The sequence below is a fragment of the Eumetopias jubatus genome, unplaced genomic scaffold (genome assembly GCF_037043125.1).
Source record: "Eumetopias jubatus isolate StellerSeaLion01/CBP00866 unplaced genomic scaffold, mEumJub1_p1.0 scaffold_1, whole genome shotgun sequence".
Classification (NCBI taxonomy): Eukaryota; Metazoa; Chordata; class Mammalia; order Carnivora; family Otariidae; genus Eumetopias; species Eumetopias jubatus.
In genome coordinates, this window is record NW_028274807.1 from 144,408,486 (window position 1) to 144,423,796 (window position 15,311).

Sequence of the window (15,311 nt, forward strand, 5' to 3'; positions counted from 1 at the left end):
TCCACTATATCCAGATTTTTGTAAATATTAATGGACAGAAAAGCATCTGGGAGAATCAGGCAGTAGTGTTTTGTAGGGAAAAAAAAAAAAAAAGAAAGAAACCAGAACAAAACCGCTAACAGCTCTTAATTCTACGATGGGGAAGCACCAATAAGGCGCTATTAAAGTTACAATCTCTAAATCCCACTCAGTACCTCTGGCTCAAATAGCAGGCATTTTCTCTGCTTTTTAATTTGCATTATGTATGTCCACTTTTCTATAGTCACTGTGACTGAGGGTATTCAAAGAAGGTTTCTTTCTACTTTTATTCAAATGTGAATTGATACTTAGGATCTAAGAGGGTAATTGTAACAATTCATATTTTCCCCCTATTATTCCACTGCCATAAAATCCAAATGAGGCTTACTCTGTCTTCTACTTGAAAAACTGTCACATTATCACACTCAGCATTGGCCCATTTTCAAATGCTTCATTCAGTGAAAACTTCAAAGGCAAATGTGTGAGACAGCTGCAGTCACCCTAGGGGACTGTGAACACGTGTGGTGAGCACTACTAATGATCAGAACTGTGGGTTATTGTATTTAGCACAAAAAGAAGACAGTGAATTTTAAGGTGTAAATGTACTCTGGTGGGACCTACACTCTTCTAAATACTAAGTTCCTGTTTTCACTGGTTGTTTTGTTTTGTTTTGTTTTAATGATTACCCTGATGCAGTTTCCCTTTCTCCAGCATAACCTAGCCTGCTATGCAGGCTCTTGAAGCTAGGTTTTCCATTACTTGGGTAGACATTTCGACAAATGTTGTACTCTTGTACACTAAGTCTTCATCCCATTCGTGAAACAAACATCCCTCATGCAAGTTTAAAAATAACCCATGGTGTGTGATGTTTTGCTTGAAATTGATATTTAACTGGTTACTTTATCATGTCATCCATAATCTAAAGTCTTTAGAACAAAAAAAAAAAAAGTTTAACTTCTGATATTAAGTGCTTCATTTTTGAGAAATAAACCACTGTTGTTTTTTCCAAGTTAATAAGTATCCTGCATAAAACTGTCTTAAAAACCAGCAACGTGAGACCGTGGATGGAGAGAGAGGGTCCAAACCAGAATTACTGTCAAATGAGTCTATCTATACACATTTCCACATTTCCTTCACAGCAAGGAGTAGTTCCAGGGAGAAGGTTAGGGTGGGGATAACAAGGGCTCTATGTAGTCAGTACTCTTCATGAGAGGACCATTTGGTTCTTGCTAGATGATGTTTCCAAGACAGACAAGCATCTACCTCGGCTCACGGATATTCCCATGGCTACTGTACCTCCCTCCAAAACAGCCAACCCAAACACAGAGCAACATGCTGGCTCATCCTGGTGGTGTTCCTAGACAGCAACACATACCATTCTGGAGCCTCATTTGAAACTAACACTAGATTACGAAAAGATGTAATGAGAGTCTGACTCTCAACCCGATTCAAACTAAGGGATCCTTCACGGGAAAAGATTCTAGAGTGGTGACATTACTTCTCATATCTGAAGGGCACCCAAGATGTGGACAAAATACTTGCCCCACATTATGAAGAACTAATTGGCTTAATATAAAAAGAACACTTATAAAATATTAATTAGAAAGTCCAAATGAATTGAAAAATGTGCAGAGGCTGTGAACAAGAGAAACATTAATGGCTAATATGTGAAACATATTCTTCACTTCATTTGTAAGTATAAAATAGAAATTAAAACAAGACACCATTTTTCTTCTAAAATTAAAAACCGGAGGGGAGCCAGGCTGGCTCAGCCAGTGGAGCGTGCGACTCTTGATCTCCGGGTCGTGAGCTCAAGCCCCACACTGGGCATAGAGCTTAAAGATAAATACTAAAAATAAAATAAAAATAAAAACTGGCAAGAAAACAGGCACTTGATATTCATTTCTCATGGCAAAAATACAGGAAAATCGTAGCCCTCATGCACTGCTGCGGAAGTATAAATTTGTCTCAGTCTTCACAAGCAATTTGGTCATACTCAGAAGAATTTTTAATTCCCGCATTTGTTGACTGAATTCCACTTAAACTCCACTGCTAGACAGTTCCCCTACATGAGACATAGTTGCGTAAGTGTGCAAAATATGAGCAGAACAGTATTTGTAAAAGAAAAACTGGACAACCCAAATGTCTCTCAGAAGGTCTGATTAAGTAAGGCACAGGGTTCCCCGAATCATGACACAACCCTAGAGTTGACTGCTCTGTAACTGTTTAAAGGGATGCAAACGATCTTCGTATACTGACATGGGAGGGTACTGAAGATGTACTGTTCAATTAAAAAGCCACTTTACCTATACATGTTATCTGTAGTGTAATTTCATAGTTGTAAGAATTCCTATATATATATATGTATGTTTGCCGTGCAAACTCCCCAGAAGAGAGACAGCAGCCCCCTGCTGGAGGCAGCATCTAAAGGAGAGTTGAAACAGTGGACTTTTATTTCTGACTTCCTACAAAAGCTTCTGCTATATTTTTATGGCAACAATTATGTTGTCTCACAATAATTTTTAGAGTTCTCCTCCTTCCACTGCCAACCTAAGAACTGTATAAACTGTTAGAAATGACCACAGGCTTCCATGTCTGGTTTAATCCTGAGGCTCTGGGGAGGCCGTGGGAGTCGGTGAAGGGGTGAGGGCCAGGGGCCGACTGGCAAAAACAAGTTTGAACTAGTTTCACTGTGTACAAAAAGCAAAGCCAGTGACTCTTCTCCTAAGAGCATAGCCAGCTGAGCGGACTGCCTCCCTCAAAGGGAACAACTGAACAATGTGCTCTACTTGGAGACAGAGATCGATCTCAGGTTGATTTCCATGGTATTTCTAATGTATTTGGTGAATGCCAACCAATGCGCTTGCTGCGGGGGGCTGATGAATGGCCCAAAGACGTCCAAGTCCTAATCCCCAGGATGGTGATGATGTCAGGCTACGTGGCAGTGGGGCATTAAGGTCGCTGGTCAGCTGAACTTAAAGTCGGGAGATTATCTTGGATTATCTGGGTGGGCCCAACATAACCACAAGGGTCTTTAAAAATGGAAGAGGGAGACAGAGGAGGGAAGTCAGAGGTAGAAAGGACTATGGAAAGAGCCAAAGACAAGCAATATTCTTGGCCCAGAAGAGGACGGGACCATAAGCTAAGGCAGGCAGACAGCCTCTAGAAGCTGGAAGAGCCAAGGAAATGGGTTCTCGCCTAGAACCTTCAGAAAGGAATGTAGTCCTGCCAACAACTTGATTTTAGCCCACTGGGAGAGACTCGCATCCCAGACTTCTAATCTACAGAACTGGAAGATGATAAATTAGTGTTGTCTAAGCTCTTAAATGTGTGGCAATGTGTTACAGCAGCAATGGGAAGCTAAAACAGCCTGCCTAGACTTCCTTTATTTCTTGACACCCCAGACTTCCTCTGGTGGGCAAGCCTGGGCTATGCTGTGGAAATCAGCCCACCTGGGCAGCTCAGCCTACAGATGCCCAGTGACCTGGGCCCACCCAGGGGCCCAGCTAGCTGATTTTAGGACTTCCTCAGAGAGAACCCAGACAAGACACCAGCAACAAAACTGCCCTCATGGCTATTAAATCAGCTACATCGGGAGAAGCCATATTTGAAGAAGTTATTAATGAAAGCCCTTTGTAAATCATGCCTCACCATACAAATATACTTGCCATCATTTACATGCAGACTACTCTTTTGAAAGACTAACAACAGAGAAATGAGTTTCCCTTGAGGAACCCAGGATAGCACAGGAACACATGTTCTTAGGGGTTTCTTAGGGATACACTCATATCCACGGACAGGGATTTGCAAAGAACAATGTGAATAAGGGCTTACCACTGAGTACCTACTACGTACCAGGCATTGGGCTGAACACCGAAAATATGTGATCTCATCTGCTTCTAACATTTCCATCAGGAAAGGACTCCCATCATTACCACTGATACTGCCCACGCCCCCATGGCAGTCAGTGAAGGGAATAGGCTTCAGATCGCCCTGTTACCTCCACAGTGGGCATCCTAGAGAGGCAGCCTGCTACCCCCAACAGGGACAGCTTAAACTGACATCTGCTCGATGCCAAAATGCTCCAAAGAAGGAGAATATTAGCTTTATTCCTATGGTCCTAGAAATGCAACCATTAACATACCTCCTTCTCAAAATACCCCTCAGACTTTCAAAAACTTTTTATTCATCTCAGCCAAATTATCTAAAACAAAACCTCTCATTGCCTTTATTTTTTTATATATTTTTTAAGTAATCTCTATGCCCAGTGTAGAACTTGAACCCAAGACCCTGAGATCGAGTCGCATGCTCCATGGAGCCAACCAGGCACCCCTCGTCTTTTTTTTTTTTTTTAAGATTTTATTTATTTGAGAGAGAGAGAGAGCATGCACGTGCACAAGAGAGGGGGATGGGCAAGCAGACTCCCCACTGAGCAGGGAGCCTGAGGGGGGAGTGGGGCTCGATCCCAGGACCCTGAGATCATGACCTGAGACAAAGTCAGACACTTAACCAACTGAGCCACCCAGGCGCCCCTCATTGTCTTTACTATTATTTTGTACTTTATGTTCTACTGACTGCTTCTTCAAGGAATCTGTGTTCAAAAAGGATATAAATCAAAAGCTTGCTTCTGTGACACAGGCACTCTGGTGTTTATAAAGGCTTTCTGGGAGCAACCGTTGTGACACCTCTCCCTCACTCTGCAAGGCACAGGGGTCTCCACTCACCTAAGTGCAAACCATGATGTCACAGAGCAGCATCTAAATTTTCTCATTATGGGACTTTCTATATAAGAGCTCATTATTAAATAAAGTTTTTAGCTCTAAAAATGCATTCTAGCAGAATACAAAAAAGGCAGGTAAACGTAAAAGTGGTCCCTTTCCCCTGTTTCCATGTCTTTTTCTCAATTCAGAGCATGAAATTGGTATCAGTCTACCATGAGAAAACTTCACAATCCCCAATGGAGTCCTTTTTTCCCTGAATTACATAATATGTTTCTTTTTTTTTTAAGTCAGAACTACAAGCTGGCCCTGCATTTCAGTACAAAGGCCATTGAAAAGAAAGATTTGGAATCTGAAACACATTTTCCAAAACGTAACGTCATTCATGGAAGAGGGCCATTTCCAGAGTGACCCACAAAGCTCTTTGAAGCTCGTAATGTGGCTTATGTACTCTACGTTCACCAGAAGGAGTTGAGATTTAATACTCCGCAATATAAATTTTAAAATAACTCTAAAAAAACAAAGTTACATACATTTTTTATTCTTTTGAAAGGAAAGAAACTCCGGTGAGATCGAGGAAAATGTAAAGAGAAATGTAGGACACTCTGAAGAACACTCCCATGGTTTTAAGGCTATCCAGTTCTCCAGTATGTTGAATTTCATTTCCAAATGGTTTATGGTCTCCTTTTCCTCCATGTGTCTGTCTTTCTGCCACTCTTCTAATGCTTTTTCACAAGAAGATCATTTGCTGGGATAAGCACAGCCAATAGAGAGAGCCAAATATGACGTCGGGACAGTCCAGTGTCCACTTGGCTGGCTGCAGGGGCGGGGTGGGGTGGGGACGGAAATGACGGAGAAAAGGGGCTGGGGCTTTGGGGGAGGGGTGAGAGTGCACTCTGTCAGAGGAGGAACAAGATGGTGGTGACGGGGTGTCACATGACACCTGAGCATGCTCTCACCCCACAGAGCCCACCACGTGGCCCTTATTGTTCTAATATCTTCAAGGGCTACGGTCCTGAGGTGAACTGGAGACAGGATGGCCAGCCAACTAGTTACTGGTAAAGTATGTTCAAGTGTTAGAGAAGCGGTTGTTTGAATCCTGTATCCACAGAGTCTGAAAACCACTCCCAGGGCTTAGTGCTTTCTTACTCATGCACACACACACACAATCTACCTTCTGCCTGGTTAGTAGCTCACACCTATCTTCATTACCAAAAACTTAAAAATATGCAATCTTGATTTAGCACCCAGTAAGCCCCCGCACTGTGTAGTACTATGGTATCCACAGCCATCCACAAAATTCAAATTGCAAAAGGGATACAGAGCTCATTGATTAATTCAGGCAAAGCCCAGAGTATATGTGAGAAAAGACTGTACTCTTTTCTTCCATAACATTCATTCCCCAAGATCATAAATCTCAGGGCGTTGACTTTCCATCTTAGGAAAGTGAACGTCATCTGAGGCAGAGGATAAATCACCTCGAGAATAGTTATTCACTGTGGGCAAATAAAAATGTAAGCCAGGCAGATGGTGAAAAGCTCATTTCTCCTGGTATAATTTCATGGGAGTAGGCCAGCAAGGGGAAAAGCAGAGTGGATTGTGAGATCTGGGGCCACGTTTATAGGAGGAGAGAAAAGACCCCAAAAACCAGAATACTAAAAATTATCATACCACATTGCAGCAATGTCTTCAACTCTTCACCTCCGTTTCAGATCTGACTTCCTCCCTTCGTCGCACCAGCAGTGATAGGAAGGCAGAGAGAAAAAAAAAAAAACCCTACTAAACACGGCAGGGTTTTATGCCCATTCATTCACTGGGTTCAAAGCACTTAATCCTTTGACTACTGCTGCAGAATAGATTAGATTATACCACTCGGGGCTGATTTTTTTCATATGGCTCCAGCTCACACCTGTCAAATCCAAGGTGGCTGCCTCCCCAACAGTCTGGGTGCAGGTGTTTATGTCACAAAGCCACACTGGCTGGGGGGGGGGGGGGGAGGAGGGGAGAGAAGGAAGGCGACACAGTGACCACTCCTAAGGCTACCCCCAAAGACCTGCTTATTCCAGTGTTGAAACCCGATAAAAGTCTTGAGACACACCCTACAGGCCCCCCAGAAAGTAGATCTGGGACCTTCTGCTACATTCCACCTCTCTCTTATAAAAGTAACACCCTGGGGCGCCTGGGTGGCTCAGTCGGTTAAGCATCTGACTCTTGATTTCGGCTCAGGTCATGAGATCCAGCCCCACGTCGGCCTCTAGGCTCAGTGGGGAGTTTGCTTGAGATTCTCTCTCTTCCTCTCCCTCTGCCCCTCCTCCCCTTCAGGATCTCTCTCTCTCTGTAAAAAAACAAAAACCACCACCAACAAAAACAACACCACCCAATCAAGAAAACAAAACCTTAATTATCACCCACAAAAAGGGAGAGAGGAAGAGAAAGAGAAGTAGGGTGGAAGAAGGAACAAGTCCTTGGAAAGGGAGCATAAACTGAAATTAATCCCCCAAAGCTGCAGAGGAAATCACACCATCATGCCTTGTAGTAGGAGAGCTCACTAATGCCGCCAGAAACCACGTTCAAGGAGCCCTCGAAAAATGCACACAGGGCTTAGGTCTGTGCGTGATGGTTATCTTTGTTGTTGATTTGTTAAGAAAAAAGGGCAGAAAAATGTGGAGTTTTTTTACAAGACCAAAAGGAGCTCTTAGCCATGGGAGGCAGAACAACCACACCTTCTAGAATACCATGAAAATATGTCTTCAACTTCCATGACATCTTACAGATGGTCATCTTAATTGCTACAGGCCACAGGCAGGCTTGCAGGCACATACCCCCAGGACCTACATCGTCTTGGCATACTAACCTGGAAATGTCCCTTGGCTAAAAACCATTTCTCCTGCTTCTCATCTCAAGATATTTTAAAAAATAATTCTAACTACTGTGAAATATGCAGGGAGTTAAGAAGCTGGGTATCTTAGTCCGCTCAGGCTGCCCTCACAAAATACCATGAATGAGGGGGTGTAAACAAGAGACTTTATTTTCTCACAGTTCTAGAGGCTGGAAGACAGGGAGCAGGCTACCAGCATGGCTGGGTTCTGTGAAAGTGCTCTTGCTGGCTTGCAGAAGGCCTTCCTCTCACTGTGTCCTCTCTCCTCTTACAAGACTACAGTCCTATTGGATTAGGGTCCTGGATGAGGGCCCCACCCTTATGACTTCGCTTAACCTTAGCTGCGTCCTAAAGACACCACCTCCCTGATACTGTTTTGGCTAAATACACAAAGGTGAGATTGCCAGATCATATGGTAGTTCTATTTTTAATTTTCTGAGGAACCTCCATATGGTTTCCGGAAGCCTGTATCTCTGAGGCCCTCGCGAGTTGCTATACCAAACGTGGAAGTACTAATTGGCACAATTCTTGTGTGAGAAGACTTCATTTATTGCTTGAGCCACTAATTGTTGGATTCTCAGTTACTGTATCTACTAGATACAGGAGATGGTCTGGTGTACGGGAAAGGCAGTGGCTTGGGAGAGAGGAAATCCAGATAACCATCTTGTCTCCCACAGGCCAGCTGTGTGGACTTCTGGCAAGTTAGTCAGGCACTCCAGTTTGGAGAGCAGCCACTGGACCCCTAACGATGCTTCTAAGATTCAGTGATTCGAAGGCCATGACTCAAAGAGGAAACAAGTCTGTTCTACAGGAACTGGGAAGGAGATACAATCAAACTTGTGACAGGACGGGGAGTGGGGGAGGGAGGGGAAATCGTATCACCCACAAACTTCCTTGGAACAAATTCTAACAAATGTGATCAACAACATTTCCTGTGTAGCGACCATGTGAAATTCAATTTTGTGGGGTTATCACAGAATTCCATAAAGTGATTTTCAATCGCTGTAAGTCAGTGACAGCTGTCTCACTCCTTCATTAAATGGTTGGAATCAAGTAACTATGGGTCACATATTTTGAACAAACACGTAGGACTCAATATTTGTGTTAATTATCCAAAGGATCAAAACAACCTATTGCCGTATCTTCCAAAATCTATCACCCTCCTATGCCTGATAAACACCCTCAAGTCACATCTACTTATACGTTTACGTATCATGGAGATGAAGAAGAGATGATAAAAATGGGTTGAGGGGATTATATGGGCCAGGCTTCAACCTGAATGTCAGAGGATTTCAAACTGCCAGCAGCCTATGTCGTTAAGTGGTTCAAAAGGTCACTGCTAAAACGACAAATCCACCAAGGGCATGGAAATTCTTCTTGAGGAAAATTCAGCTGAATCTTTTGTATGTGTCTCCCTCCTTTATTTGTAAAACAATCTCCTCCCTTGGGGAAGAGTGGGAGAGATGATGACATGCTTACTTAAAAATTCAATTTTGCAATTTTCTAACTGAAGCTCATTTGCCTAAATGCTAGTGCTCAGTATTTGGGGGCATTATGAGAAGTCTTTCTGAACCTGCTAGATTTGGGGGAGAGTAGGGTGTGTGGTCTCTTAATAGCTTTGCTGCCACTGTAGTTCAGACAATTAACCAGGCAATGTTTATAAAGAACAATCAACCCAAGGGTCACCAAGAACTAACAGTGTGTTGTTGCTGTTGTTGTTGCTGCTGTTGTTGTTTTAAGATTTATTTCTTTTAGAGTGAGAGAGAACGAGTGGGGGGGGGCAGAGGGAGAGAATCTTCAAGCAGACTCCCAGCTGAGCGTGGAGCCAGACACAGGGCTCTTATCTCACAACCCAGGAGATCATGACCTGAGCTGAGACCAAGAGTCAGATGTTTAACTGGCTGAGCCACCCGGGTGCCCCACAGCATGCTCTCGAGCCACAAGCTTTAAACCCTCTGTTCAGGGGCACCTGGGTGGGTCAGTTGGTTAAGCGACTGCCTTCGGCTCAGGTCATGATCCTGGAGTCCCGGGATCCAGTCCCACATCGGGCTCCCTGCTCAGCGGGGAGTCTGCTTCTCCCTCTGACCCTCCCCTCTCTCATGTGCGCTCGCTCTCTCTCTCTTTCTCGCTCTCTCAAATAAATAAATAAATAAATAAATAAATAAATAAAATCTTTTAAAGATAAATAAATAAATAAAACCCTCTGTTCAGGGTCTCCAATAGAGAGATAAATAGAACTGACCCTCCATCTTCTCCCTCCAGACCAGGGGTAGGTATATGGGCACCAAATATTTGCCTTATATGATTAATACAACACTATATTAAACGTTTCCCTTTTTCTATTTTATCCGTGGGGGATTTGAGTAAGTTAAGTTTACCAAATGTTCTTCATCTGGTGAATGGATAAACAAACTCTGAATCCAACGGATACTATTCAGCAATAAGGCATGAACCACTGACTAATATAACAACATGGATGAATCACAAATGCATTCCACTAAACAAAAGAAGCCCTACTAAAAAGGCTACATACTATATGATTTCATTTAAACGGAATTCCAGAAAAGGCAAAACTATATGGACAGAAAACAGCAAGAGGACTGCCAAGGGCTTAACTATAAAGGAACACTAGGGAATTTTGGAAAGTGAGAATTATTCCATATTTTAATGGGCTTAAAAGTGATAAAATTGCATTTTAAAAGGGTGACTTTTATTATTCCTGAATTATGCCTCCATAAAACTGAAATCTTAAGGTTCTGTCCCTTCAGAAAGGTAGGTATACACGGTCACATTCGTGATTGTCTCCATGTCACCCTCGGCTTTCCTATTCCAATGGCACACTCAGTCTTGATCCACAGCAGGAAACAGAAACCACACCAGGTATTTCAATCAGAAAGCGACTGGGTACGGGAATTAGGTGCTTACAGAATCTCTGAAAGGTGTGGAGGAGCAAAGTCCCCCTTCAACTCTTTATTTCAAGGACACACCACGGCAGGTAGTCATGATCCCAGTGTTGGGAAGTGGCCGCTGCTGCCAACCCAACAGCTTGTCACGTCCACGTAGGTGGGCCTAAGGCCCCAGGACAATGCCTCTGGTCCCTGCAAGTGCCTCAGAACACCCACATCCCCATGACCTTGCCCACCAGCAGCACCAGCAGAGGAAACTTGGGCTCCATCTCAGCCTTCCAAATATCACACAAATGCATTTATGGGACCTGTCATGCATTCAGAAACCTAACTGTAAGAAATTCTGGGACATGCAGTTGTTAGGTTTCCCATCAGGAGGGTGGAAATGAAGGTCAAGAGAGCCAATCCCTGGGGCGCCTGGGTGGCTCAGTTGGTTAAGCGACTGCCTTCGGCTCAGGTCATGATCCCGGAGTCCTGGGATCGAGTCCCACATCGGGCTCCCGGCTCAGTGGGGAGCCTGCTTCTCCCTCTGACCCTCTCCCTTCTCATGCTGTTTCTCATTCCCTCTCTCTTTCTCTCAAATAAATAAATAAATAAAATCTTTAAAAAAAAAAAAGAGAGAGAGAGAGAGAGCCAATCCCCATATCTCCCCATCAAGGTTCTACCTGTCCCAGGTACAAGGCGTTCTTCCCCGAAGACAGCACAACAAAAACCTTTTTCTGTCTAAATTTAAATTTCAAATGGTGCTAAGAGACTTGAAAAATTGTTCTGCTAATGGGTAAAACCAAGATCCTAACTCATTTCATTATGGAAGAATATTTCATTTTCACATATAGTTAGTTCTAGCCCCAGCAGAATAAAATTTTAAGATCACTGCACTTGATAATAGAGCCAACTACAGTTCTGCTCTAACTCATGTATTAAATACACATTGGTCTTTGAGTTTTATTCTGCTGGGAATTAAACAGATGAAGCTTGAAAATGCATTAATTTTCCAGGTATCTGTAAGCTGTTTTACAGTAAAGCCAGCACTAGGGTAGGGAGTTTGACGCTGTGATTTATAACAAGAAATATATATATTTGGTTTTGTCCCCATTCCTGGCACAGTGCTCCTAAAACTCTTGGAATTCCTGAAGGGATGAGAGAGATGAAGGTGTCTTTTGTTACGTTAATGAGTGACCCTTTTTTTAAAAATTTTTTTAAAGATTTTATTTATTTGAGAGAGAGAGAATGAGAGATAGAGAGCATGAGAGGGGGGAGGGTCAGAGGGTCAGAAGCAGACTCCCCGCTGAGCAGGGAGCCCGATGCGGGCTCGATCCCGGGACTCCGGGATCATGACCTGAGCCGAAGGCAGTCGCTTAACCATCTGAGCCACCCCAGGCGCCCAATGAATGACCTTTAGAAGCCTCTTGGGAACCCAAGGATGGTGACTGTTTCCAGCGGAACTAACACGATGATTAGAGGGGTGCAACTTTCTGTCCCACCCCCTGCATTCCGGGGGAGGGGCTGGGGGAGGTGGAGTTCTGTCACCAACAATTTAATCAATCTTGCCTCTGGAATGAAGCTTCCATAAAACCCCAAAACAACAAGGTTCAGAGAGCTTCCAGGTTGGTGAACTTGGGGAGGTGCTGAGGGGATTGCTGGGAAGGGCATGGCAGCTCAGGTGCCTTCCCCAAGCATCTCTTCCATCTGTTCCTGAATTATAATCTTTTATAATAAACTGGGAAGTGTTTCGCTGAGTTCTGTGAGCTACTCAAGCAAATTATTAAAACCCAAGGAGGGGGTCATGAGAACCCCTGATCTATAGCCCATTGGTAGAAGCACAGGTGACCTGAACTTGTGATTGGCGGAAGATGTGGGGGGAGGGGGGAGGGGCAGGACAGTCTTGTAGGGCTGAGCCCTTCACCTGTGGGATGCGAAGCTCTCCCCAGGGAGACCATGTCAGAGTTGAACTAAACTGTATGATGCCAAGTCTGTGTCCAATGAGAACTGGATTGAGTTAATTGCTTGGTGGTATTAAAAAAGCACACACCCATCGGAGGGAGGTATACCTTTTATACCCGAATTATTGCTTCTAAAGATTTAAAACAAGCACCAAACCAGAAGAAAATAGTTTACTCAAAGTGCCACAGTAACTACGATCCTGAGTTTCACTGGCGATCACTGACCTAGTAACTCATTCTCTATATTGAAGGGTTAAGGAACATATTTACAAGGAATTTTTAGCCTCTAGGAATTTCACTTCACTCCTTCTTGGGTTATTTCTCCAAATTGTGCAAAAAGGAGGCAATGGAAACATTTTCCTTTTTCTAACAGGAAAATGATTGAGTCAATATTGCTAGCTTCTTCAGTTCTCAAAAGAAAAACAAACAAACAAAAAGTGACAAAGCATAATGGCCTAAAGTAAAAATAGTATCCAACCAACACTAGCAGTTGGGGTTGTGAGAAACATCTACCAGAGCGGTCACTGGAAAAAATGAAAGGAGTCTCGAACTCTCCCTTCTCCGAAAACCATCAAAACACCATCATGTCCCCGTAAGTCCTCACTGCTATGAGGACTTACCCACCAATACCTTACACCACTCTGACTGGAGTAAAGGTAATACAACAACCAGAAATTGAGGGGAAACAACCTAATTTAAGGGGGAAAAAGTTCTCCCTAGTTCTTCTCTTTCAAAGTATTTTTAAAAAGTTGAACCTGGAAGCTCGTCCTTTCTTATGGACAATTATATACTCTTCTGTCAATGCCAGTGACTGGTAAGGCAAAGAGAGCAACAATTTTAAGTAAAAAGGACAGGCCTGGCCTCTCGAGCTTCAGCTTTAGAAGAAAAGCAGAAGAAACACGAAGAAGGATTCCCAGAATGGGGGAGAACACCAGCCCCAATAAGTAAGCTTCTTAGGTTATGGCTTCTGTTGGGTTTTGCCCAAGAATGCTGCTCTGGGAATGAGATCCTGTAAGATTGTTACTGAAGATCTAATAACTTACTTCCCTACTCTTAATTTTTCCCTAGAGCAAGATTTTAAATGTATTTATTATGACATGAATCCCAAAGGTTCTCTGCCAAGGGAATGAAGGATATTATTGTAGTTCTCAACTCTTGAGCGGCTAAGCACCTCACCCTCAAATGCCAACCTTCCCCGCCCCCCCACCCTGCCAAGGCTCTCAAAAGAGCAATGGGACGGCAGGACTCCTACCATTTATTCCGTTGCCAACTTACCTGCCAGTTCACCTACACATCAGCTGCGAGTGTTTTCAAACTGAAACTCCTGGTACAGGCAGAGGCAAGTGCCTTCGAGAATCTCACATCTCCTATTCGTTTCATACCCTGTGAAGGCACCTTATAGATGCTAATGGAACACTTGTAGGCAGGCTGATCCTACCTCTGTAAGAGCCAAGCTACCAAAGTCCCTGTCACAGAATATGATCATGTGAAGCTTGGAAAAAACTTTCAATTGATAACCAAGACCACTGGACCCAAGCAGCTGCCTTGGGGCTTTTGACCTTCCCCAACAGATTTTATGAGCACCCTACATTTTTCAGGCTAAGGGGATTTCAGTTAGAATTAAGAACAACCTCTAACACTTGAGTCAGGTATGGCTCAGCCCAGTTCACAAGGTCCCGTCGATAGAATGCGTGCATCAAACGGGAAAGAAAATACAGAAGTTCCCTTGCGACACAAAGTGAAATCGACAGGAGGACACCTTGCGTCTGGCTCCCTTCCAGTGGTCACTGGGAGGCACGGGAGAGGCGAGTCGGCAGGGGGCAGTCCACGGAGCCTGCCGAAGCCTGGCTCATCGGGAGGCTGAGCAGGGGCCACCCCTCCCCCCGCCCCCGCCCCCGCCCCGGCAGGGCAGAAGTCCCCGCAGCTGGAGGGGAGGCCCCGAAGTCTCAGCCACGGCCCCAGGGACGCTGGCCTGGCTCTGGAGCATGCAGGGGTCGAGCGTGTGAGGCAGGCGCTGATGTTAGCATGAACCACATGAAGAAGCCATTATTCAGGGGAGCGACATAATATATTGTAACTGCTCCCAGCATGTCAACAGGCATCATTTTAATGGGCGCATTTGAATTTCTCCCACTTGAAGTTAAAATGACTCCCATTTCAATGAAAATAGGAGATTCCTCATTGGTAGGATCACATTTCAGCCACGGCAGCTGCCAGACACGAGAACAGACGTGCCAGGCGTGCCCAGAGCCGCTTTTGTCTCTCCAGGCAATGCGTCCATTTTATAATTTGTCTCCTCTTCAAACAAAGAGATGAGCAAGTTACAAATATAATTACGACATTTCTGAACAAGCAAGAACACAAGCCACACGGGTGCAGAGAGAGAACTAACGGCTCGCTTACCTCGGGCTCTGGCGGCAAGCTTTGCTCTTCTGCAGCGGAGTTTGGTAAAATCGCCCAGGTTATGTTGGCACTGGCTGATGGCAAAGAGCCAAGGGTCCCATTTTTCAGCTGCTCTGTGGAATGTGACTTGGGCCCGTGCCATCCCAGGATGTTCTCTGCAATAAAGACCGAGAATGATGCCAAGTATTTTCCAATTTAAACATTGACAGTTCAAGAAATATGTGTACCCCACTGTATAAGGAGATGGACTTGGAATGGGCCCAATTTGAAGCCGACTATGGTAAATTTAAGTGGGCTTGTTCTGAACGAGGTACCAAGTGTGGATTTGGATCTATTTACAAACTAGTTTCTGTATGATGGCAGTACCAGAATTATTACCATAGGCTGTTTCTTTCCCCAACCTTGGGCAAAAAAAAAAAAAAAAAATCACATTCACCAAAGCCAG

At 44.1% G+C, this 15,311-nt stretch overlaps 1 protein-coding gene across 2 annotated transcripts in view; it reads right to left on the reverse strand.

Annotated features, from left to right (window-relative positions):
• OSBPL10 (oxysterol binding protein like 10) overlaps window positions 1-15,311 on the reverse strand; it is a 308,560-nt gene that overhangs the window by 45,003 nt on the left and 248,246 nt on the right. For both annotated transcript variants that reach the window (XM_088026469.1, XM_028107049.2), the window contains one exon: window positions 14,867-15,021. In XM_088026469.1, the coding sequence (XP_087882595.1) occupies window positions 14,867-15,021 (155 nt within the window). The remainder of the gene's footprint in view (window positions 1-14,866; window positions 15,022-15,311) is intronic.